The following is a 19667-nucleotide window of genomic DNA, read 5'->3' as shown; positions in this document are numbered from 1 at the left end:
GGGAGAACTGCAAATGTTCTGCAGTGGGGGCTAATGAATCACGGTTGGGTCAGCGGCAGTCCTCTCTCCCTTCCCGGCCCAAATCTCATTAGTGGTGATAGATGCGTCACTCCTCTCCATCTGGGAGAGGTGGAGATCAGCTGAGTCTGGTCTCCGGCAGAGACTTGCCTTCTCACATCAATCTGTTGAAGTTTCAGGCCCTCCTTTTGTCCAACAATGGGAGGCTAGTACAGGTTCTCATGGACAATACCACCATTATCGGGTACTGAAACAACCAGAGCGGGGCAGGGTCCTGGGTTCAGTGCCAAGAGGCTCTACTGTTCTGGAATTGACTAGAGTGTCAGGGCATCTCTCTGAGCATGAACCACCTGGCAGGATCTTTAAACGCCAGGGCAGAGGAGCTCAGTCAGCAGCACCGGGTGGATGAAGAAAGGGCAATTACACCCTGTGGTGGCACACCACATCTTTCAGCAGTAGGAAGAACCCTGGCTAGATCTTTTCGCCACACTATCAAAACTTTTGCACGCTGGAGTTTTCAAGAAGGCTATCTCTTGCAGGCGCATTTCAGTTAGAGTGGAGCACAAAACTCATTTACGCCTTTCCACCTCTGCCTCCTGCCAAGTTCTGAAGAAGGTCGGAAACAACTGCCTGAGTGATTCTAGTGGCTCAGGATTGTTCTAGGACTGTGTGGAATGAGTAACTTCTGTGAATGAGCATCTGCTCTCTCCAATCAGCTCACCACTTTGGGAAGATCTTCTGCAGCAGCAGCAGGGCAAGGTTTTGCACCTGGGCCTGCACAATCTCCATCTCCATGCGTGGAAGTTAAGCGGTGGAAGCTAACTACGTTTGACCATTCTTTTTGAGGTTGTGGGTGTTATTTTGGATGCTCTGAATCCTGTTACAAAAGTTCAATTTCACCAGGCGCTGGGACAAATTTGTGGCCTTGTGGGCAGCCTGCATCATGGACCCACTGCAGGCAAAACTGTTATATGTTTTATTACTTTTTTATCTCTGTCCCAGCAAGAACTTGCTGTGGCACATTTAAAGTTTATTTGTCAGCCCCTTTGACTTTTTTGCATCTGCCAAACCTGTTGTCTTTGTTTAAACCACTTGTTGTGATGTTGTTTATAAATGGTTTAATCCTCATGTGTCCTCCAAAACCATTTGTGATGCCACATTGGGATCTCAGTTTGGTCCTGACTTTCCTCATGTGTACTGGCTTTGATCTGAAGCACGGTTATTCGCTATATCTTCTGAATCTAAAGTAAGTCTTCCTTATCACGATTACTTCAGCTCCTTGTGTGAGTGAGCTCCAAGCTCTGGCGGTGCAGCCGACTTACACCACTTTTTACTATATAAAATGATGCTGAGGACCAGGGTGGCCTCTTTTACCAGAAGTTGGGACTCCTTTTTACATTGGCCAATCCATCACTCTCCCAACTTTCTTTGTTCCTTATTCACTGAAAGAGGAGGGACTGCATTGGCTGAACCCCAAGAGAGCCTGAGTTTTTACATCGATCGCAACAAAGACTATCAGGTGGACAATAGCTTTTTGTGGCATTTTCTGGGGCAAAGCAAGCAAAACTGTGCAGAACAGGACTTTCTCAAGGTTTATAGTCCTCTGTACGCATTGGCCTGAAGCAGCCTCCACAGGGGCTGATGATTCATTCCTCCAGGCCCAAGGTGCATTGGCTCTCGGACTGCCTGTTATTGATATCTTCAGATTCCCCACTGCCCTCCTGTCTCACCATTCTCTGGAATGTTCTCTCTCTTTACATCTAAAAAGGACCCAACTTAGAGATCTGCACACTGGTACCACTAATAGGTCGTTTTTTCTGCGTCTGAGGGCCCAGACCGAGTCAAGAAAGACACCGACATCACTATTCAGGGGTAGCGCTTTTATGTCATTTTGCTTTGCAGGTGAGGAATCTGTAGTTAGAGTATCTACGAGAAACTGCTACGCAAGGTAAGTAATTGGTTCTTCTCATCAAATTTCTACATGTGGGGTATTATTTCTTAAGCACCAGTCTCATAATTTTTGCTTCTGATTTTTTCAAGCACATTTTGCATTCCCCTCAGTAAACCAAAAAGTTGTAATCATAAATAATATTTATTTTGGCCCTGAATACCTTCAAAACAATGAGGGGGATCTGCATTGTGTGTGCAGGAAAATGTCATAAAAGTTAGGGCAACTTCAAATTTTGAATCTTGCGTATTTGATATTTTGACATTTCCAGTACCACCTCTTATCAGTAGTTATCCCTAGATAATCATTTTGGTTAACTCATCTATTTTAACCCCAGCGCTGACCCAGTTAAATGTCTGAGTACTCTCCATCTAGACTGAATAGTAACTTGGCCCTTATTTAATATGGGAGAACTTTTAGTAATTTCAGTAGGCCCTGATCCCTACTTAAACGTTTACTTCATAAGTGTCCACAGTCCACCCAATCAAAGCACTGTTGTACTAAATTGGAAAAAGCAGTATAAAACATGTATCCTTTAAAAATGAGTATTCAAAACCAGTAGTGCTAAACCCGCAAGGTTATTATTAGTCCCCATATCTGATATAAATCCCGACAAAGACCAGCATAAAATCTTACGTCTGCAGTGCTCCAGATGATTGAGTAAAGAGTCATAGAACACCTTGTTTTCAATATCTAGTAAAAACTCATTCAATTGTTGCTGTGATTCCTACTCTTCCCTCCCGTAAATGTATGAACCATTAGGCCCCCTGCCACATCTCAAAAATAACACATTGACTACAAATTCCGTTAAATAGTGGTGTGACCTTCTCTGCTTAGAAATATGCAATTTTTAACACTACAGTGGCTAAACCTTTACAGCCTTCAGTGGATTCAGATTCTTAATTCATTTTCTGGTTCCGTCCTCAGTAATGCTAAACTTCCAAACACAATCCTTTTTGATAGGGCCATAAGACTCCAGGTTTTCTAAAGGACAAGCCCTGTATAATATCAGAAAGTGATCAATCAGTCACGCTTCAGCAATGTGTGCATCAGAAGACTGACTGGTTCTCCCATTTGTTTTTGCTACAGTTGCTCAAAACAGTTTTTCCTTTTTTACAGGCAGTATGCAGCATACACCAATTAATGTTTCATTTAAACATTATGATTATTATTTTTTTCTATAACTTAAATAAGATTTCCTTAATTCTTGTTGAAGTTCAAGGGTAGATGAGGAACCAAAGAACTGTGACTGACTGTGGTAGCAGAATCGAGAACAATTAAGGAACAGAGGTATGGGCATCCTTTAAAGGGGCCATCTAGTGTAAAGAGGAAAAAACTGTTATTTTTATCTAGTCCTACATCTCTAACAATCACTAAGAATTAAACAGTTGTGCATTGCTTTACAATCACCAATAGTAGGCATTCTAGAATGTTCCTTTCTTTAGATGCTACGTTGTGCCCAATGAGGGTGCCAGTCTTTTGAGATTGTGTGTTCTTAGAAGATATGCAGTCGTTCCCACTGGACTGTTTTCTTGGACCACTGCCGCTTCTTCAGCGTTATTGCTTTTGGTGTGGTAGGCTCTAGGAAGGACAGGACACCAATTATGGGGCAGCACAAGGAGCCACACTGAGAGCACGCTGAGTGGAGATGAGGGCAGTGGTCACAGGGGTGTCTGGAGTGAAACATCAGGAATTTGGATCTGGGGCTGCAGGGAAGCAAAGGACGTCTCTCCAGGACAGAAGACAGAAATAGGGTCAGGATCAGGATAGACTTGAGGCGCATGACAGGGAACATAGCAGTATTCTTTGTGGTTATGATGAGGAACGAGTTCCATTTTGTGTCTTCTGTTTTGTTTTTCAGGATATCAGCGATCGAATAGAGAAGGAGCAGGCTGATGGGCCTATTATGATGGCTCTGGAGTCTGACGCCCGCTCCGTGGTGAGAGTAAACTGGAGGCTGCACATATCCATACCTCTGCAAACAGGTGAGTCCATATCTTAGACAAGGAGTGAGCTGGCAGGGAAGAAAGGTGTGGAGAAAAGATCATGAGAACTGACAGATAAGAGGCGATAAAGACATACGAAAGAGAGGATAATGAAAAACCTGAAGTGAAAAAATAAGGTGGAGAAAGAAGAGAAATAGAAAGAAGAGGAATGGAGAAGGAGCTATAGATAGAGGAATAGCGGAAAAGGAAGGAGGCAATGATAAAGCAATAATTAGGTACAAGGGTGTGCTTCAATTTGGATTTATGAAATTAATTCCTGAAACTAATGCAATAAATGGCAAGCTACTGGATTACATAGGAAATGCTAAAGCTCTTCAGGGGCTATGAAGTAACTTGGGCAAAACATACTTCAGCACTAAAATGACAAACACGCCAATCAAACCTGAGGAGATGCTGAGAATTCAGGAGCTTTACCAACCACGTAACATATGATGACAATTATTTTTTGGCAAGGAAATTCCCCATGCATGGCAGTACATCTGTAATGGTAAACAAGAAAAAGTGTTTATTTGGCCCTGCTCTACTTGGCTAATTAGACTGCAGCAAATGTACACTCTACATATTAGAGACAGTGGCTGATTTTAGAGTTGAATGGTTGCTGTAAATCCGGCAATGTACGGAAGAAGTGGTAAGTCTGTTGGATGATCATCTGCCAGTGGAAAATCCGAAGGTGAATTACCTGTGCCATTGGGTAGTGAAGCAAAGAATCCCGCCACATACTCCACGAACCTGTAGATATAGAGCTACAGCCCAGCTTTACGTCAGCCCCATCGTGCGCAGTTCCATTAAAGAGATCAGGACTGAAGACCCTTCGTAATCACCTCTTAGCTTATTGGAAATCCCCAACCATAACTGACCTACCATCTCCATGCAGAAGCATTTACCTTAAAGGGGAGAGGAGGGCCTTCATGTGATGAAAAATGATCATGTGTGATTGAGCAAGACAGCTACTCAACACCAGCCGAATTCCGTGGTTTGATGATCACAGAACAAATATTATGTTCCCACAAAAAGGTGCCTTAACTGAAATTTAAAAACCAGAAGACCACCTATGCACAACAGGCAAGAAAACAGATGAAAATTCCAGAAACAGCAACGTATTTCAGGGTTATGAAGTACTACATATATGTAGCTACGACACGACAGTCTGTCATTTTGGATGTTTAGATCCGCGGCTACTTTAAACTGCGATTTATCAGCTTCATTTCAGTGTTTTTGATTTGTCAGTGTTAATGAAACTTTACTGCTGATTGAATCAGCCTTTGGACAGGGCACGTGACTGGAGAGCAAAGTGCAGGATGCAATTGCCCTGGATTCAAACTCATCCCAGATCGAGCTGATATCCTGATGTACTCCTTACATGCATTGCGATTCAAGGCAGGGCCTAATAAAGGAACTTATTCTGTCCTCAATCCTGGCACCACAATGTAAATTGGATCATTCTCCGTTCTGTCAGCTTAGTCCTGCACGTGTCGGTGCATTGGCAGCTTTGAGCAAGACAGCAACCCTGAACTATGGTCAGTGGGGGTTAGATCAGAAAATATCAGTGTGTTCTGGATATAGCTGTGAGATCATCATAAGTCAGGGTCAAAAGTGAAGGGATCCCAAGTGAGCCAGTCACCTATCACAAGCTTGACACCCTCTCATCACGGAAACATGCATCACCCCTACATTCTGGCACATCCTAGACGTCTTTCCTCACACAGGCTACTGCATCCATCTCTACTGCATCCATCGCGTGGATTGGACACATAAGAAGGGAGGAGGGCTTGCTGGCATTCGTAGGTCTTCAAGGTCCTGCACTCTAGGCAGACAAGGTGCACTCTACTCTGTGGAGAAGCCAACATGACATTTCTAAAACAAGCACTGTACTGATGACACTCAAAAGGCTAAATTCTCGACCTTGCCTTCTAAACATCATCAATAAGCCAGTACAAACCACACCTTTGGACTGAACCAACCTCGTTTGCATCCTCATTTCTCTGGTCATGATCCTGCCAACAAACTGAGGTAAACCCAAAAGAGAAGACCAAACTTCAGATCCTTAATCTTCATAGACAACTTAATGTTTGAGCTCATCTCATCCTATCACCTCCACATTTGATGCCATGACCTTTCTAAACAAGGTCAACACTTTTTTTTGGAAAACAGTTGTAATTGTATTCATATAGCGCTTACTACCCCTGATTAGACATTGAAGCGTTTTTCGGCGAGTAGCACGCTACTCCGTAACCAAAGTGGATTAGTAGTCAATTAGTATAAGGAAATTTAAGTTGTTAATTCGAGCAGTGGACATGTGAGTATATTAGTTGGAATGAATAGGATAAAGGAGGGATTGAGGAAGAAAGAGTTCTAGAAAGTGTTATTTAGAAGATCATAGTTGTACAACGAGGTTTGGGATAAGTCAGAGAGTGGCGGCAGATGATATATTGAGACATAGAGTAGTGAATTGGGGAGAGTAGAAGGTTTTATATTTATATATTTGAATTTTTCTACATAAGTAGTAAAGTAATAAATATATAGATGCATAACTACATAGGAAGGTTTACATTTATATGGAAACTAATAAAGAGAAATAAAGTTATATTTATAAAGTCCCATATGTACATGTATGGATAAATAGAAACTCTGACTTTCAAGTGCTGCTGTACATAAAGCAAATTTATTTATGTATTCCTTTTGGAAATGTTAAGGTTTATTTTGTTGGATTTATTTATTTATTTAGATGTATTTATTTTTATTTTATATTTTCCTCAATATTTCAATAGTGAAGCACTTATAAATACAATTGTTATGATCATATTTACCCATGGTGATAGAAATAATAAAGCAAAACTGAGACCTATACGCCTATAATCAAATAACTTATATGTAAACTATGCAGTGACCTATATGCATGTTAAGCATACAATAATATATATACATTTTAACCATACGTAATATAAATTTTTGATAAGCTGACCTATAAGAACATCTATATAATTTTTAAGCCATAAATAGTAGATATAATTGTAAAAAGAAATGCACATATCTAAATACATACATGTAATCAAAGTATACATGTTTACTTACACAGGCATGTGCTGTACATTTGTGTTTTGAGTATGGTGTTCATGTAGGAAAGAGTGAACTCTGAAGTAGTCTTCGGAAATAAGCTAGTTATCCGTAGATCTTATGTTTGAGTGTAGTGAATTCCATAGTTTGGCTGCTTGAACGGAGAAAGATGCACCACCCATGATTTCTTTCTTGTACGCTGGGATTTTGAGGCAAAGTGCCAATATGGAGCTGAAGTTCCTTTGTTGTATGTGTCTGTGAAAAAATACATAACGTCCAACAGCACACCGACCACACCAAGCCAGCTTTAGTTTCTATGCCCACTCCACCCTGTAGAGTCAAGCAATGGGAATCCTTCAATGCTTTATCTCTTGAAGATCTTGCTGACATACTCCACTGCCTCAAAGTCACTTATTATGAAGATGATGTCTTACTCTTGAACCTTCAAAGCTCACTCTGGGGACGCTCTCTCGCCCCTACTCACCATTGTCAATGCCTCCCTCACTCAAGGCATCTCCCCAGAAGCTCTGAAAACAGACCAGATCCTTTATGCCTAAAAAAAACTACACTAGTCCCTGATGAACTCACCAGCTACTGACCCATCGCTCACATAACACTGATTGCCAAGATCATTGAAAAAGCAATCAGTGTTGAAGATTGCATAAATGCTAACCACTTCCTTCACGACTGCCAGTCTGAATTCAGATCACACTGCAGCAAAGACACTGCTGCCTTGCACATTTATTTATTTATTTATTTAGGAGCTTATAAAGCGCACTAATACCCGAAGGTGTCCTGGCGCAGTTACAATGCTCTCCTAACCACAGGTGAAGGCGCCCGTGCTTCCTAATATCGCTGCACCTCTCAGCTGTCGTCGCCACGGTCTACCATCCCACCCTCGCACGCATCCCAGAATCTTGAATGGGAACGCTGGCAATGTCCACTGGCTCTTGTCCTACCTTTCCAGCTCACTCCAGTTTGTTCATATGGACACCCCCTGTCCCAAATGGTCCCTATCACCTGAAGAGTCCCAAATAGGTTCCAAAATGTCCTCTGTTATCTTCAGCTTCTACATGGAGCTGCTTGGTGCTCCACTCACAAGTAACAAGATCAAGATTCACCAGTACACCGATGATACACAACTATACTTGAAAGTTTCCTCTGCTTCAAACTTCCAGCTTCTCGTACACTGCCTGTACATCGTCCAGACCTGGATGTCCAGTGCCTATGTGAAGTTTAACCCAACCAAGGGAGAATTCCTGTTCTTTGCCAAGAACAACAAACAATAAGCAGTTCAAACTTGGCTCAATGAAACACCCCTTGACAACTTTGAAGCCCAACATTCACTGAATGCCAATTACATACATGGATTGCAGTGGTGGCAAGACTGGGATGGCAGTGCTACACACACACACACCAGCAGGAGAGGAAGATCTGCCTGAACTGTCGTGAATATCATTATATCCCAAAACCTCTTTTGTGATGCACTAGCCCAGTGGCTTGCAGTCTTCTGTTCCTATTCACAGAGACAGAATTGCAGGTGAAGTCCTGGGAGCATCAGTGTCCTACTGCCGAGCAGAAAGGGCAAGAAACACAGTGGCCCTAAGTAGGTATCTAGGGTCTCACAAAAGCTGCCTATTAACCTACAGAACAGCTGCAGCAACAGATGGTTGTCCCATGTCCGTCCTGCATGCTCCTGCTGCTCAGCTGAATCTTCTGGTAGTAACGCGCTGGCAAGTGGTGTCATTCTGAGGTGCATTGTGCACATTGGAGATCAGAATACACTCACCCATCTTTGTTTTCTGCAGCAAGTTTACTGGGTCCACAAGAAGTGCGGCGCTGAGCATGCAACATGAGGCTAGACTCTATAGGTAAACCTGCATTGGCTCTAATGCGCTTTTAGCAGCACTTTACTAGGTAGAAGGGCTGGGGCAGGTAATGCAACAACCTTACTTGTTCCATGATTGTGGTCTGAAAGGACGGATCACAGGGTGATACCGGCGCAACTCCGCATTGGGGAGATACCTGGGCAGTGTTCCTTCAAGATCCTGTGTGGGGATCTCTTAAAAATAATTCCTGGCCCTTTTAAGTGCCTCTACACCGTCGACACTAAATCCCCTCCGTTAATCCATCTATGAGCTGCAAAGTCCTAGTGCCAGCTCCCCCTGTGATGGTCCTCCTTTCCAACTTGCCTGCAGTCCACTACCCTCTGCTGCCTTCGGCTTTGTGCGTCCTCTGTTCATTATCTGCTCATTTTCCTGCCTCTTCTCTGCTCGCTCCTGCCCTCTATTTTTCCTCTTTCTACTCGTCTTGCCCGTTATTTTGCCTCTTTCTGCTAGTGTCTGCCCTTTATTTTTCCTCTTTCTGCTCATCTCTGATATTGATTCGGCTCATCTACTCATCTCTGACCTTTACTTTGCCTCTTTCTGACCTTTATTTTGCCTGTTTTGGCTTGTTTCTGACCTTTATTCTGATGTCGCATCCACGGCGCCTATAAACACCTAGGGGTGACCGTGCTGCACTATACAAATGCTTATGAATTGATCATAAAGTGGAAGTCTGTCAAGACTTCTTGGCTTCTTTGGGGATCACAAAGAGCACCCTGTGGTGATGACATCACATTGATACAAATTACTGCATAATTGCTGTCTCACCAGGTGTGATGCAGAAAAGCCTAGGCCAACTCAATCCTAAGTCTCAGGTACTATGTGGAGGACTCTTAATGCTAGGCTGAGGTTCAGATCTAGGCTCCGTGGATGGGCTTATTGTCGTAATGGGACATCTCATTGATGATTGATGTCCGTCGTCCTCATAGAAGAAAACTCAAAGCATCTGCTGACAGATACGAGTCCTGGTGTCCTCGTGCAGAAGGCATAACTAAGGCTCACAGTATTTCTAGTGACTCACCAAGACCAAAGGCCTTTACTATTACGCCCTTGATTCACTGTCCGCATCAGGGCTTGGTCCTTAAGCAGGGACATGAAAGGGAAATTTGCAGTTTGAAATACAAAGGTATTCTTACACCTAGCATTACACCTGAGATACAACAACTAAAGACTAATATGCTTGGTAAGACATGTCTGAAGTAGGGGTCTTTAGGTGAGACTGAGGTGTGGAGGCTACGAAATCTAGACTGCTATGAGCGAGGTGCAAAACATTTTAAAGCGGCTGGAACTGTCGAGCAGGATACTTAACAATGCTTGCTAGACAGGTCAGTGAAGATCCCTCCGCACTATGGGCTTGATTTGGGTGCGACAAGTTACTGTTACAAGGCTGGCTAAGCTCCATTAAGGAAGTTTGAGCTGTCTTATCATTGGTCCCATTGCGTCCACCCCTTTCACTTCCCCGGGTTCTCCTGCCTTGAATGTTGTACTAATAGAGAGTATGAGGTGCTTGAAGTATCTAATTGTATATATTTGTAGAAGTGACAAACCTCTATAAATTGTAATTTCGGTTTTGTGCGCATCTTGTTGACTTAATGACACAGAAAAATATTGAAACATACTGTTGGGACATTGAACCTACAGATAATAAAGTATTAGTGTGAAAGTGTGAACTCGAAGACAAATGTTTGACTCTAACAGCATGATTTAATGGACGTGCCATATTTATGACACACATAGATTAAGAACTAGAGGGCTTGGTGAAAGTAGTGTTACACACAACAGGACTTAAGAAGTGACGATTCCGACACCATATCTGTTGAGTACGCCCACATGGCGGAAACAGGTACTTACTCCAGCAGTGACTAATAAAGATCTCAACTTCCACCACTATCGCCGCACTTTTTATTGACAGAAGGGTGTCTGTGATTAGAGCCCTGCTCATAGAAATAAGTCGAACTGTAAGGAATTCCAATATCACAGTTTCTCCTTTAGCTCCATCTTCAAAGTGTTATTCAATCAGTTGAATGCTGGGCAACTTCTTCCATAGTCTATTCTATATATTTACGTTGCGGCACTGTGTGGTCTGGGGGCATTCAATGTCACAGCAGCACCATTGCGCGCTCCATTTGGAGATAAAGGACACTGCAAGACCCATAATGCTCTGCTAGTTGCGACAGAGCGTCCCATTCAGGGCATGCATTGGAGCATTTAAATAATGAGGGTTGTGTCCTATGCACCTTCAATTGCCAAAGTGGGGACACTTCGAAATGCATCAGGCATTCATGGCACATCGAACTGCTTAAAGTCATTGTTGTACTGGTGGACTGTATACCAAAAAGGCTCTTTAGGAGCATGTTGCTGCTCTAGTGCTCATGACGTATGTTCTCAGGACAAAAGGCAAGACACCAGTCTATAGTCCAAGTTTATTACACAACGCGTTTCGACTGTAAACAGCCTTGATCACGTGTAAAGTGTACATCAACAGCGGTAACTGATAAAGTTTCAACAATTACAGAAAATAGAGAAAGGACTGTGTTAGTTGTCTAGTTCATGGCGGCCATGATGTAATGGTAAAAATGGATATTACTTAGCATGGAATATACTAAATAAACTAGAATGCATGCGCAAATCATATCTACATAATTGTACAAGAAACGCAATAAGCACAATGAGCATTCATATGGCGGCAGTGAGTGCAAGTGTGCAAAACACCGGGATCCAACCACATTACTTTGCATGAAATTACAGAATGAAGTAAACAGAGTCACATTGCAAATGCGATGATGTCCAAATCATATATACAAAATTGTGGAAAAACGTAATGTACATTATGTATATATATATCTCCACACAGGGATCTGCTTATGTTTGATAGTATAAGTGGATGGAATGGGGTATGGATCCCCTCTTTTACTGGTAGAGCTGCTTGCACTGTAATTGATTATGTGCTGGTGTCTATGGCCGCCTGAAATACATTTGGTACCCCTTGTATTATTCCATCTATACTTAGCGACCATAACCCAATTTTAATACCTTTTTCGTTTTGGGGCAAAAGGAAGTCGACTCGATAACAGCTACTGAAGTCACTCCAGCTAGGCCAAATGGGGTCCGTGTTAAATGGGCAAGAGTGAAACCTAACAGCTTTCTAGAGAAAATTGTCAAGAGGAATTTAACTGAGGTTAGCTATTGCCCTGGGGGAGGTGGTAACCTAGGAACATATGCTTAATAGTTTTAAAAGCATCCTCAGTTGTTTTAATATCCTCCTGACAAGAAGCTCCAGAAACGCACCAGCCAAACGTGGGGGATGGTTCGATCCGCAATGTACTCGAACCGCTCAACAGCTGAAAGAGGCTTTACATCACTCACGTAGAGATACCGTGTTAATCAAGACTCTCCGCAATAACTACAAGCAAGCACTTGCCGAGAGGAAAAGGTGTTTACAAGAAGAGGCATGGTCCAATTTGAGACGAGCTGCCAAGACAAAGGATAGTAAGCTGTTTTGGAATATGATTAATACCCCCTTCCTGAAATATGATAAGATCCCAGAACTTTATTCTTTTGTAGCCTGCAATGCATGAGTGGAAAATTTCTCCAACATTTTTATTGATAGCATTTCTAGTGATGAAGTTATTTGTGCTATTAATTCTAGCACTAGTGGAAGGGCCCCAGGACTGGATGGGGTCCTGGGGCCCTAGGGTTTTCAACGCAGCAGCCGAAAGTATAATTCCCCAGTTCTGGTCTGTGTCAATAATCATCCCCATTTTAAAAAAAGCTGACAAATCAGATCCTAAATACTACTTGCCCATTTCCCTTCCATGTAAAATTGATGAGCAGGGTTTGTTAGAGAGGCTGGATGAATTGGCTTGGGAAAATTCTATTCTTTCCCCAGCCCAATATGGCTTCAGGAGGGGAACAACGGAACAATGCATCCATTTAGACCTGTTAATAGGGAAATATACCTGTGCCAAGCCGGGGTCTCTGTACCTCTACTTTGTAGATCTTAGCAGTACGTTTGACCTAGTTAATCATTCTATCCTATGGTCAACCCTGACTATTCTGGTATTGTTATACACCGATGATGCCTTATTAGTATCCCAATGGATTGCAGAAATTTATGGTAGCCTTCGGGAAGTATATGGCATCCAAAAAAATATAATCAACAAATCAAAGACTTTTACAGTGATATGCAGAAACAACCAAATGAATGTAGGCCCTTCTGTATCGAAGGCTCCCTAATCAACAGTGTGAATGCATTTTGCTATCTTGTGGTCCAGTATACAGTAATGGCATATGGGCGCAACAGATTACAAATGGTAAAACTGATAATGAGCAGGAATTGTGAGGGGATATTTAATTTTCCATCTAAACTGGGTCAGCGGCCCATTAAAGAAACAATTGAGATTTACAAGGCTTAAATATTACCTGCTGCTACATTTGTAGTTGGTCTTTGGGGGTACACTCAAACAAATCTCTTCAAATCGACTAAAACACCCTTTTAAAACGGCTGTTGTGTTTGCCTGCATCAGCGCCATCCCTAATTGTGCATAAAGAGGTGCAGGTTTTACCTGGAGGATCTTCTGTTAATGTAACCATTGTTGCTCTGGTTATCCATCTGGATGAAAGAACAAACTAGCTTTACCAAACTGATTATACTTGATTGTCTAAAATGTAGTTATGCCTTTCGCATTGCATGGCTGGCCTATATAGTGTCCACGTTTAAGTCTGTGTTCCATTTGACAGTGGGGGAAGAGCCAGCACAGGTATTAGCATTAACTAAGAGTCACATTAAAGCTGCTGTCTGTCTGTATAGGTCTGAAGCTAGACTTCGTGTAGAGTCAAAGAAGACAATGGTTGCTATGTACATGTCCTTGGTGGGAAGGGAGGAGGGAGGGGTGTCAGGAGTATTTGATGTGTTTAAAACATCCAACACCGGTATGTCCTAACTAGATTTAGAAGTAGTATGATGCACCAATTGGTTGCATTTCCGAAGATGAATGTCAATACCCCTGATGAAACACCATGTCCCTGTGATGGAATGAGTAAGCAAAGCACAGAGCACTTTATTTTATTTTGTAAGTTTTATAATGAGCTGCAATGTCAATATTTGAAACCTCTTTTTATTAAGCAGAATACTAGAAGTTTTAATGATGCACTGACATTTCTGCTTGCACTAAACCATCAATTTGTGTGTTTAAGTGTGTCCTATTTATTTTAAAAGCTATCCACCTAAGGAAATGTATTGTGCTAGATTATGTTGAGGGTACAGGATTGTTATGTGATGACATCTTAAAGGATGTTATCGTGATATATGCTTGAATTGCTTTTATTTGTATGTACTTGTATGGCAGTTTTTACTTGCCAAATAAAGTTTTTGACTTGAATTGAACACTAACCATAACATAGAGAGAGGTAGTGTAAAGAAAGTGTGAAAAGTATGTGTGAGGAGTGGAAAGTCATTCAGGTCAACAGAGTTGACAATTGAGGGGAGTAGTGCTGAAAAAAGGTTCCAACTGTTGTGGAACAGAAACCGAGAGGATGGTACAAGCAGACTTGACACTTCAGTTTCTGTACCTGTTTTCTGAGCCTCAGATCTACGTATTTGTGATTTGTGCAATGAGAAAACTGTCTGAGGAGGACATTTCACAATTTACTTACAATTATTTGTTTTAATGATTTTAGACCTAAGAAGATTTCGATCTTACAGAGGGAACTCTGTCCGAGACCTTCTCAGAGCCATGAGGAATAAGGTACGTTTTACTTTTCCAGTGGTTTTACTCCATGTTTCTCGTGTCATATTCCTATAGAAGGAATTACTCTTCTCCTTTCTCACTGAACTCTCTCCCATAAGGACTCTCTTGTATGTGTGCCCTTACAGCTGTCAGAACAATGCATCTATCACTTCCTTTCCATTACCCCAAGAATGTCTCTATTTAATCATCTCTAATGGTGTGAGTGGATCCCCATCACCTCTTTGCATCCCTTGGTATGCTCCATTGGTGAAGACCTTGGGCCAGATTTAGATCTTGGCGGAAGTGTTACTCCTTCATAACGGTGACAGATATCCTGCCCGCCAAAATATAAATCCCATTATATCCTATGGGATTTATATTTCGGCGGACGGGATATCCATCACCGTTGTGACGGAGTAATTCAGCCGCCACAATCTAAATCAGGCCCTTTGTTTCTACACTGATACTAACACCTTTTCATTGTCTTTGTTGCTCAGAAACATCACTACCAGGAACTTCCGCCAGATGTGCAAGAGACTCTAGGAGAGCTGCCGGAACAGTTCATCCAGTATTTTACCTCCCGCTTTCCACATTTAATTCTGCACACATACAAGGCGATGAGGATCTGTGCCACAGAGAGGATTTTCCACTCCTATTACTACCAAGACACAAGGCAGCCAAGCAGATGAACATCCATAGGGAAGCTGGGAAGCTGGTAGAGGTCACATGCCAATGGAAATGGTACTGGCCCTGCTATATGGTCCGGAAAGGACGCACAGCAGCGGGACCCTGTGACTGCTCTACACAGCACAGCAACAGCATTTGGAGATCTCCCAGTAACTAGAGACTGTGGAAACTTCGAAGCTATATGGTCAGTAGATCTGACCATTCACCAGACAATGTGAAAACTGCTGAGTGGTAAGATCCAGAGAACCTGACCATGGACTGAAGCCTAGAGATATGGAGTGTGTACAGTGGAGGATTTGGAACTGCACCTGAGATGGATTTGGTCCCTGCTCTAAAGATGGAAAAGATGTGCCCCTTCATCAGAGATGCAAAGACCTAGCTCAGTGCTAAAAATAGAAGTGAAATGGTAGAGCACCAAAGACAAAGAAGAACAGTGTCTGCACTAGAGGAGGGAAAGACCTGGTGTAATACTGTAGATGGAGAAGTCATGGCTTTTGCACTAGGAATGAGGAGTCCTGGTTCTCATCTATAAAGGTGAGAGACACAGGCTCAGCACCAGAGATGTAGGAGGTCTGACTGTATATATAAAACTGTTACTGCTACATGGCAATGAATTCTGCACTCGTGTCAGACAAGAAAGTTCTATTCTTGCACTACAAATCAATGAGTTTGCACATGAATGGAACCTAGGAAAGCTGCTTTTCTGCTACCTAATGTTAAATTGGATACTTTACTGTAAAAGGGTATCTAGAGACCTGGACCTTCACAAGAATAGAGACCAAGGGCTTGCTTAAAGGGTATCCGATGTCCCACTCTGCCACAGAAACGGGGTAGCGTTAAAATGTATTGTCTTGCAGAAATGGGGAGGATGCGATAGAAAAGGTATTCCAGGTCCCCACTGGGTCATAGACATGTGCCTAGGCTCACTGGAATCTTATTCCAAGTTCTGTCCTGCCATAGAAATGAGGAATTAATTCCAGTAATATTCAGGGATTCTGCCCTGTCATAGAGATGGGGGTGTAAGAGATGAAAGATCACTGAAATAATATCTCACGGTTCTACCCAGCATAAGAGATTGGCAAATTTTTGGCATGGTAGTCTGTAGGCCTTCCCTACCTTAGAGACAGGCATGGGGGAAGATAATATGGATGATGTTTGCAGACCCTGCTCTGCAGTAGAGACCAGGCATTAAATTAAAAGGTACTCTCGAATCCTGCCCTATCACAGAGATGGGTGTTGCTGGCCTATCTGCCTCAGCTGCAGTGATGTGAATTTTTTTGGAACAATATCATAAGGCCCCAAGGTAGAAATGGGGGAGGGTAGTGGGACTGTCATGAAGCCTTGTCGTAATAATGGGGGGTCATTGGAACAATATCATAAGAGGCTGGCTTGTCCTACTGTAGAGATGGAGGGTGGCCATTGGAATGATACCCCAAGGCCCTGCCTGCCCATCTGTAGAGATGAGAGGTTTATTGGAACAATGTCGCAAGGTCCTGGTTTGCCCCTGAGATGGGACAGGGTCAAAGGAATAATTTCATGAGGCCATTGCCAGTTGTAGCGATTGGGCAAAGTTCATTAGAATGATATCACCGGGCTATGCCTGACAGTAGGGTTTCACTAGCCCATGGCTAGGCCAGCTGTTGAAATTTGGGGCGGGGATGTCATGGAATGCCCTGACATAGAGATGATGAGTGGGTAATTTGAATAATGTTAGTAGCCTCTGGCTTGATCTGGTGCTTGATCTGGTGTAGAAATGGGGGTCAGTGGAATGATATCCCTAGGTTCTGGTCTGCAGTGGAAACCAGGGGCTGGCAGGAAGGGACCTGCCCATTTTTACAGATATGGGCCTCGGATCCTGCACAGGAGGCCGTAGAGACCTCACGTGAATGGGGCCCAGAGCCCCTACACTTTTAGACATGGTTCTGTAGTAGAGGATGCAGGCAGCATAAAGAGAGTGCCACAAATCTTATAGTGTTTGGAAGCACTAGTATTGCAATCCTTTGTGTGTAGGTGGGTGTGATTTTTGATTTATTAAAAAAAAAAAAGTTTAAAATTCCAAACAAATCAAACTATACACCCCGAGAGCTGCTTGAAAAGCGTTTAGCATTATATTATTTCAGAAATCAAAATGTGATCCAATCATAGGCTATAGTTGATCAGAAAGGGAGCAGACCACAGGTGGAAAAGCCAAGTATAATTCACAGCAAGAAATCTCCTTTCATTTTAAATAAACCCTTGTCAGAATCCTGTCCAAGAACACATTATCCCCATACCTTGAGCCATTTCACCAATTTTCTAGACACTTCCTATCTTCCCCTCTGTCCCTAGATCCTGCAACCCCCTCCACTCATTTCCCTCACTCGCTTGTGTCACTCCCCACCATTCCTTCAGTAATTTCAGAAGTACCTATTTAGTTTGGTTTGAAATAAATGTCATTCAGGTAAATAGTTCAAAGTAAGTTAATGGCTCAAACAATTGTTAATTTTACCAAATGAGTTGATATAATGTCCATTTGAAAATAAATTAGCATTTTTTCATAATTTGCATTTGATCCTACTGGATTCAAATCTGATGTAATTTGCTGTAAGACCTTCATTTAAAGTAGGGAGGCATCCCCGAATAGGCCACTAAGAGGAGTTACCTTCCAAATTGACATTACAAGAGATATGCTAACATTGCACTCCCGGTGATTCCCAGCAGGAACTTTCTCCAACTCAAATCTGTTTAAATTTTCAAGTGGTAAATGACCCACAAATTGAGAATTACTCTGAGTATCAAGTGAACTAATTCCAATCTGACACATTTAGGGTCTGACTCTAAATATTAAGGTAATTCCACATTCCGTAATTACTAATACCTGCAGAATCAGTAATCCTGGGTGGAGAAATCCCAAATCACTATTCAGGTATCTCTTGTTGAACTTGTACAGCTGTTTTTGCTTAAAACCTTCCATTATGGTGCTGCTCCGCATTGGCTCCATACCGCCCCAGAAATGACAGCAGAGATGTATATAAGCACCACTCCTGCGTGCTAACATCAGTTCCTTTTTTTTCTAATTCTTTCAACTTGATCCGGAACCCCCCTTCCTAATTTATCGTTTTTTGACAACATACAGACTTTTTAATAGTGTGCTAATATTGTTACCACCAAAAAAGACAAGAATCAAGTTGTGGCACTTCTACAGGAAACAAATGTCTGTCACGGACCGACACATGATGGGCCCGATTCACAGAACTAACTTAAGACAAAATCCTAAACTTACTACCATTTTGGTATTCACAGAAGGAACTTACTCATTTTGGTATTCACAGAAGGCACTTACTCATTTCGGTATTCACAGAAGTTAGGAGTCCTAACTTAAGGACTCCTAAAATGCCTTCTGTGAATACAGAAAGTCTTAAAATTAGGATTTTTCGCAGTTTAGTAGTAGTATAGTTAGGACTCCTAACTTTAGGACTCCTAAATGCCTTCTGTGAATACCGAAAGTCTTAAAATTAGAATTTTTCTCAATTTAGTAGTAGTAAAGTTAGGACTCCTAACTTTAGGACTCCTAAATGCCTTCTGTGAATACCGAAAGCCTTAAAATTAGGATTTTTCTCAGTTTAGTAGTCGTATAGTTAGGACTCCTAACTTTAGGACTCCTAAATGCCTTCTGTGAATACCGAAAGCCTTAAAATTAGGATTTTTCTCAGTTTAGTAGTAGTAAAGTTAGGAGTCCTAACTTTAGGACTCCTAAACTGAGAAAAATCCTAATTTTAAGACTTTCGGTATTCACAGAAGGCATTTAGGAGTCCTAAAGTTAGGACTCCTAACTTCTGTGAATACCGAAGTGAGTAAGTGTCTTCTGTGAATACCAAAATGAGTAAGTACCTTCTGTGAATACGAAAATGGTAGTAAGTTTAGGATTTTGTCTTAAGTTAGTTCTGTGAATCGGGCCCGGTGTGTTTTTGGTGTCTGGACTCTGGACACCCAAAGGTGGTTCGAGGCCTGGAGGTTAAATTGTCACCGAAAACAAGTCGAGGCCTTTCAGTGGATCAAGCTTCTGCTCCAATTCGCAAGCCTGGCCCTCATGACCGTCCCACTTCATGCTTGAAGTCCTTTAGTAAATGTTGTGCCACTCATGCAGCCACCGTCCTGCACTCCTGTCTCTCCAAACCAAGCCTCAGATGGAACGTGTTTCTCTCTCTGCACCATGCATGCAGAGAACCCTGCTTCAACGCCGGCAGGCTGTTTCCTTTTCTGCCTTCACTTACCTCTCTGTAGCCAGCCCGCTGGTGCAGTTCATTCCCACAATGTTTCCCTCTCTGGTTCTTCTTCCCAGAATTCCTCCGATAGGAGT

At 42.3% G+C, this 19667-nt stretch overlaps 1 protein-coding gene across 1 annotated transcript in view; it reads left to right on the top strand.

Moving 5' to 3' along the window:
* The window catches only part of ERN2 (endoplasmic reticulum to nucleus signaling 2), a 211140-nt gene extending 192658 nt beyond the window's left edge, over nt 1-18482 (top strand). The window contains exons 20-22 of the mRNA XM_085629488.1: nt 3828-3951; nt 14592-14659; nt 15139-18482. Of these exons, the coding sequence (XP_085485614.1) occupies nt 3828-3951; nt 14592-14659; nt 15139-15330 (384 nt within the window). The 3' untranslated portion in view covers nt 15331-18482. The remainder of the gene's footprint in view (nt 1-3827; nt 3952-14591; nt 14660-15138) is intronic.
* The last annotated feature ends 1185 nt before the right edge of the window (nt 18483-19667 follow it).

The sequence above is a fragment of the Triturus cristatus genome, chromosome 10, assembly GCF_964204655.1.
Source record: "Triturus cristatus chromosome 10, aTriCri1.1, whole genome shotgun sequence".
Lineage (NCBI taxonomy): Eukaryota > Metazoa > Chordata > Amphibia > Caudata > Salamandridae > Triturus > Triturus cristatus.
This window is presented reverse-complemented; position numbering and strand designations above follow the sequence as displayed.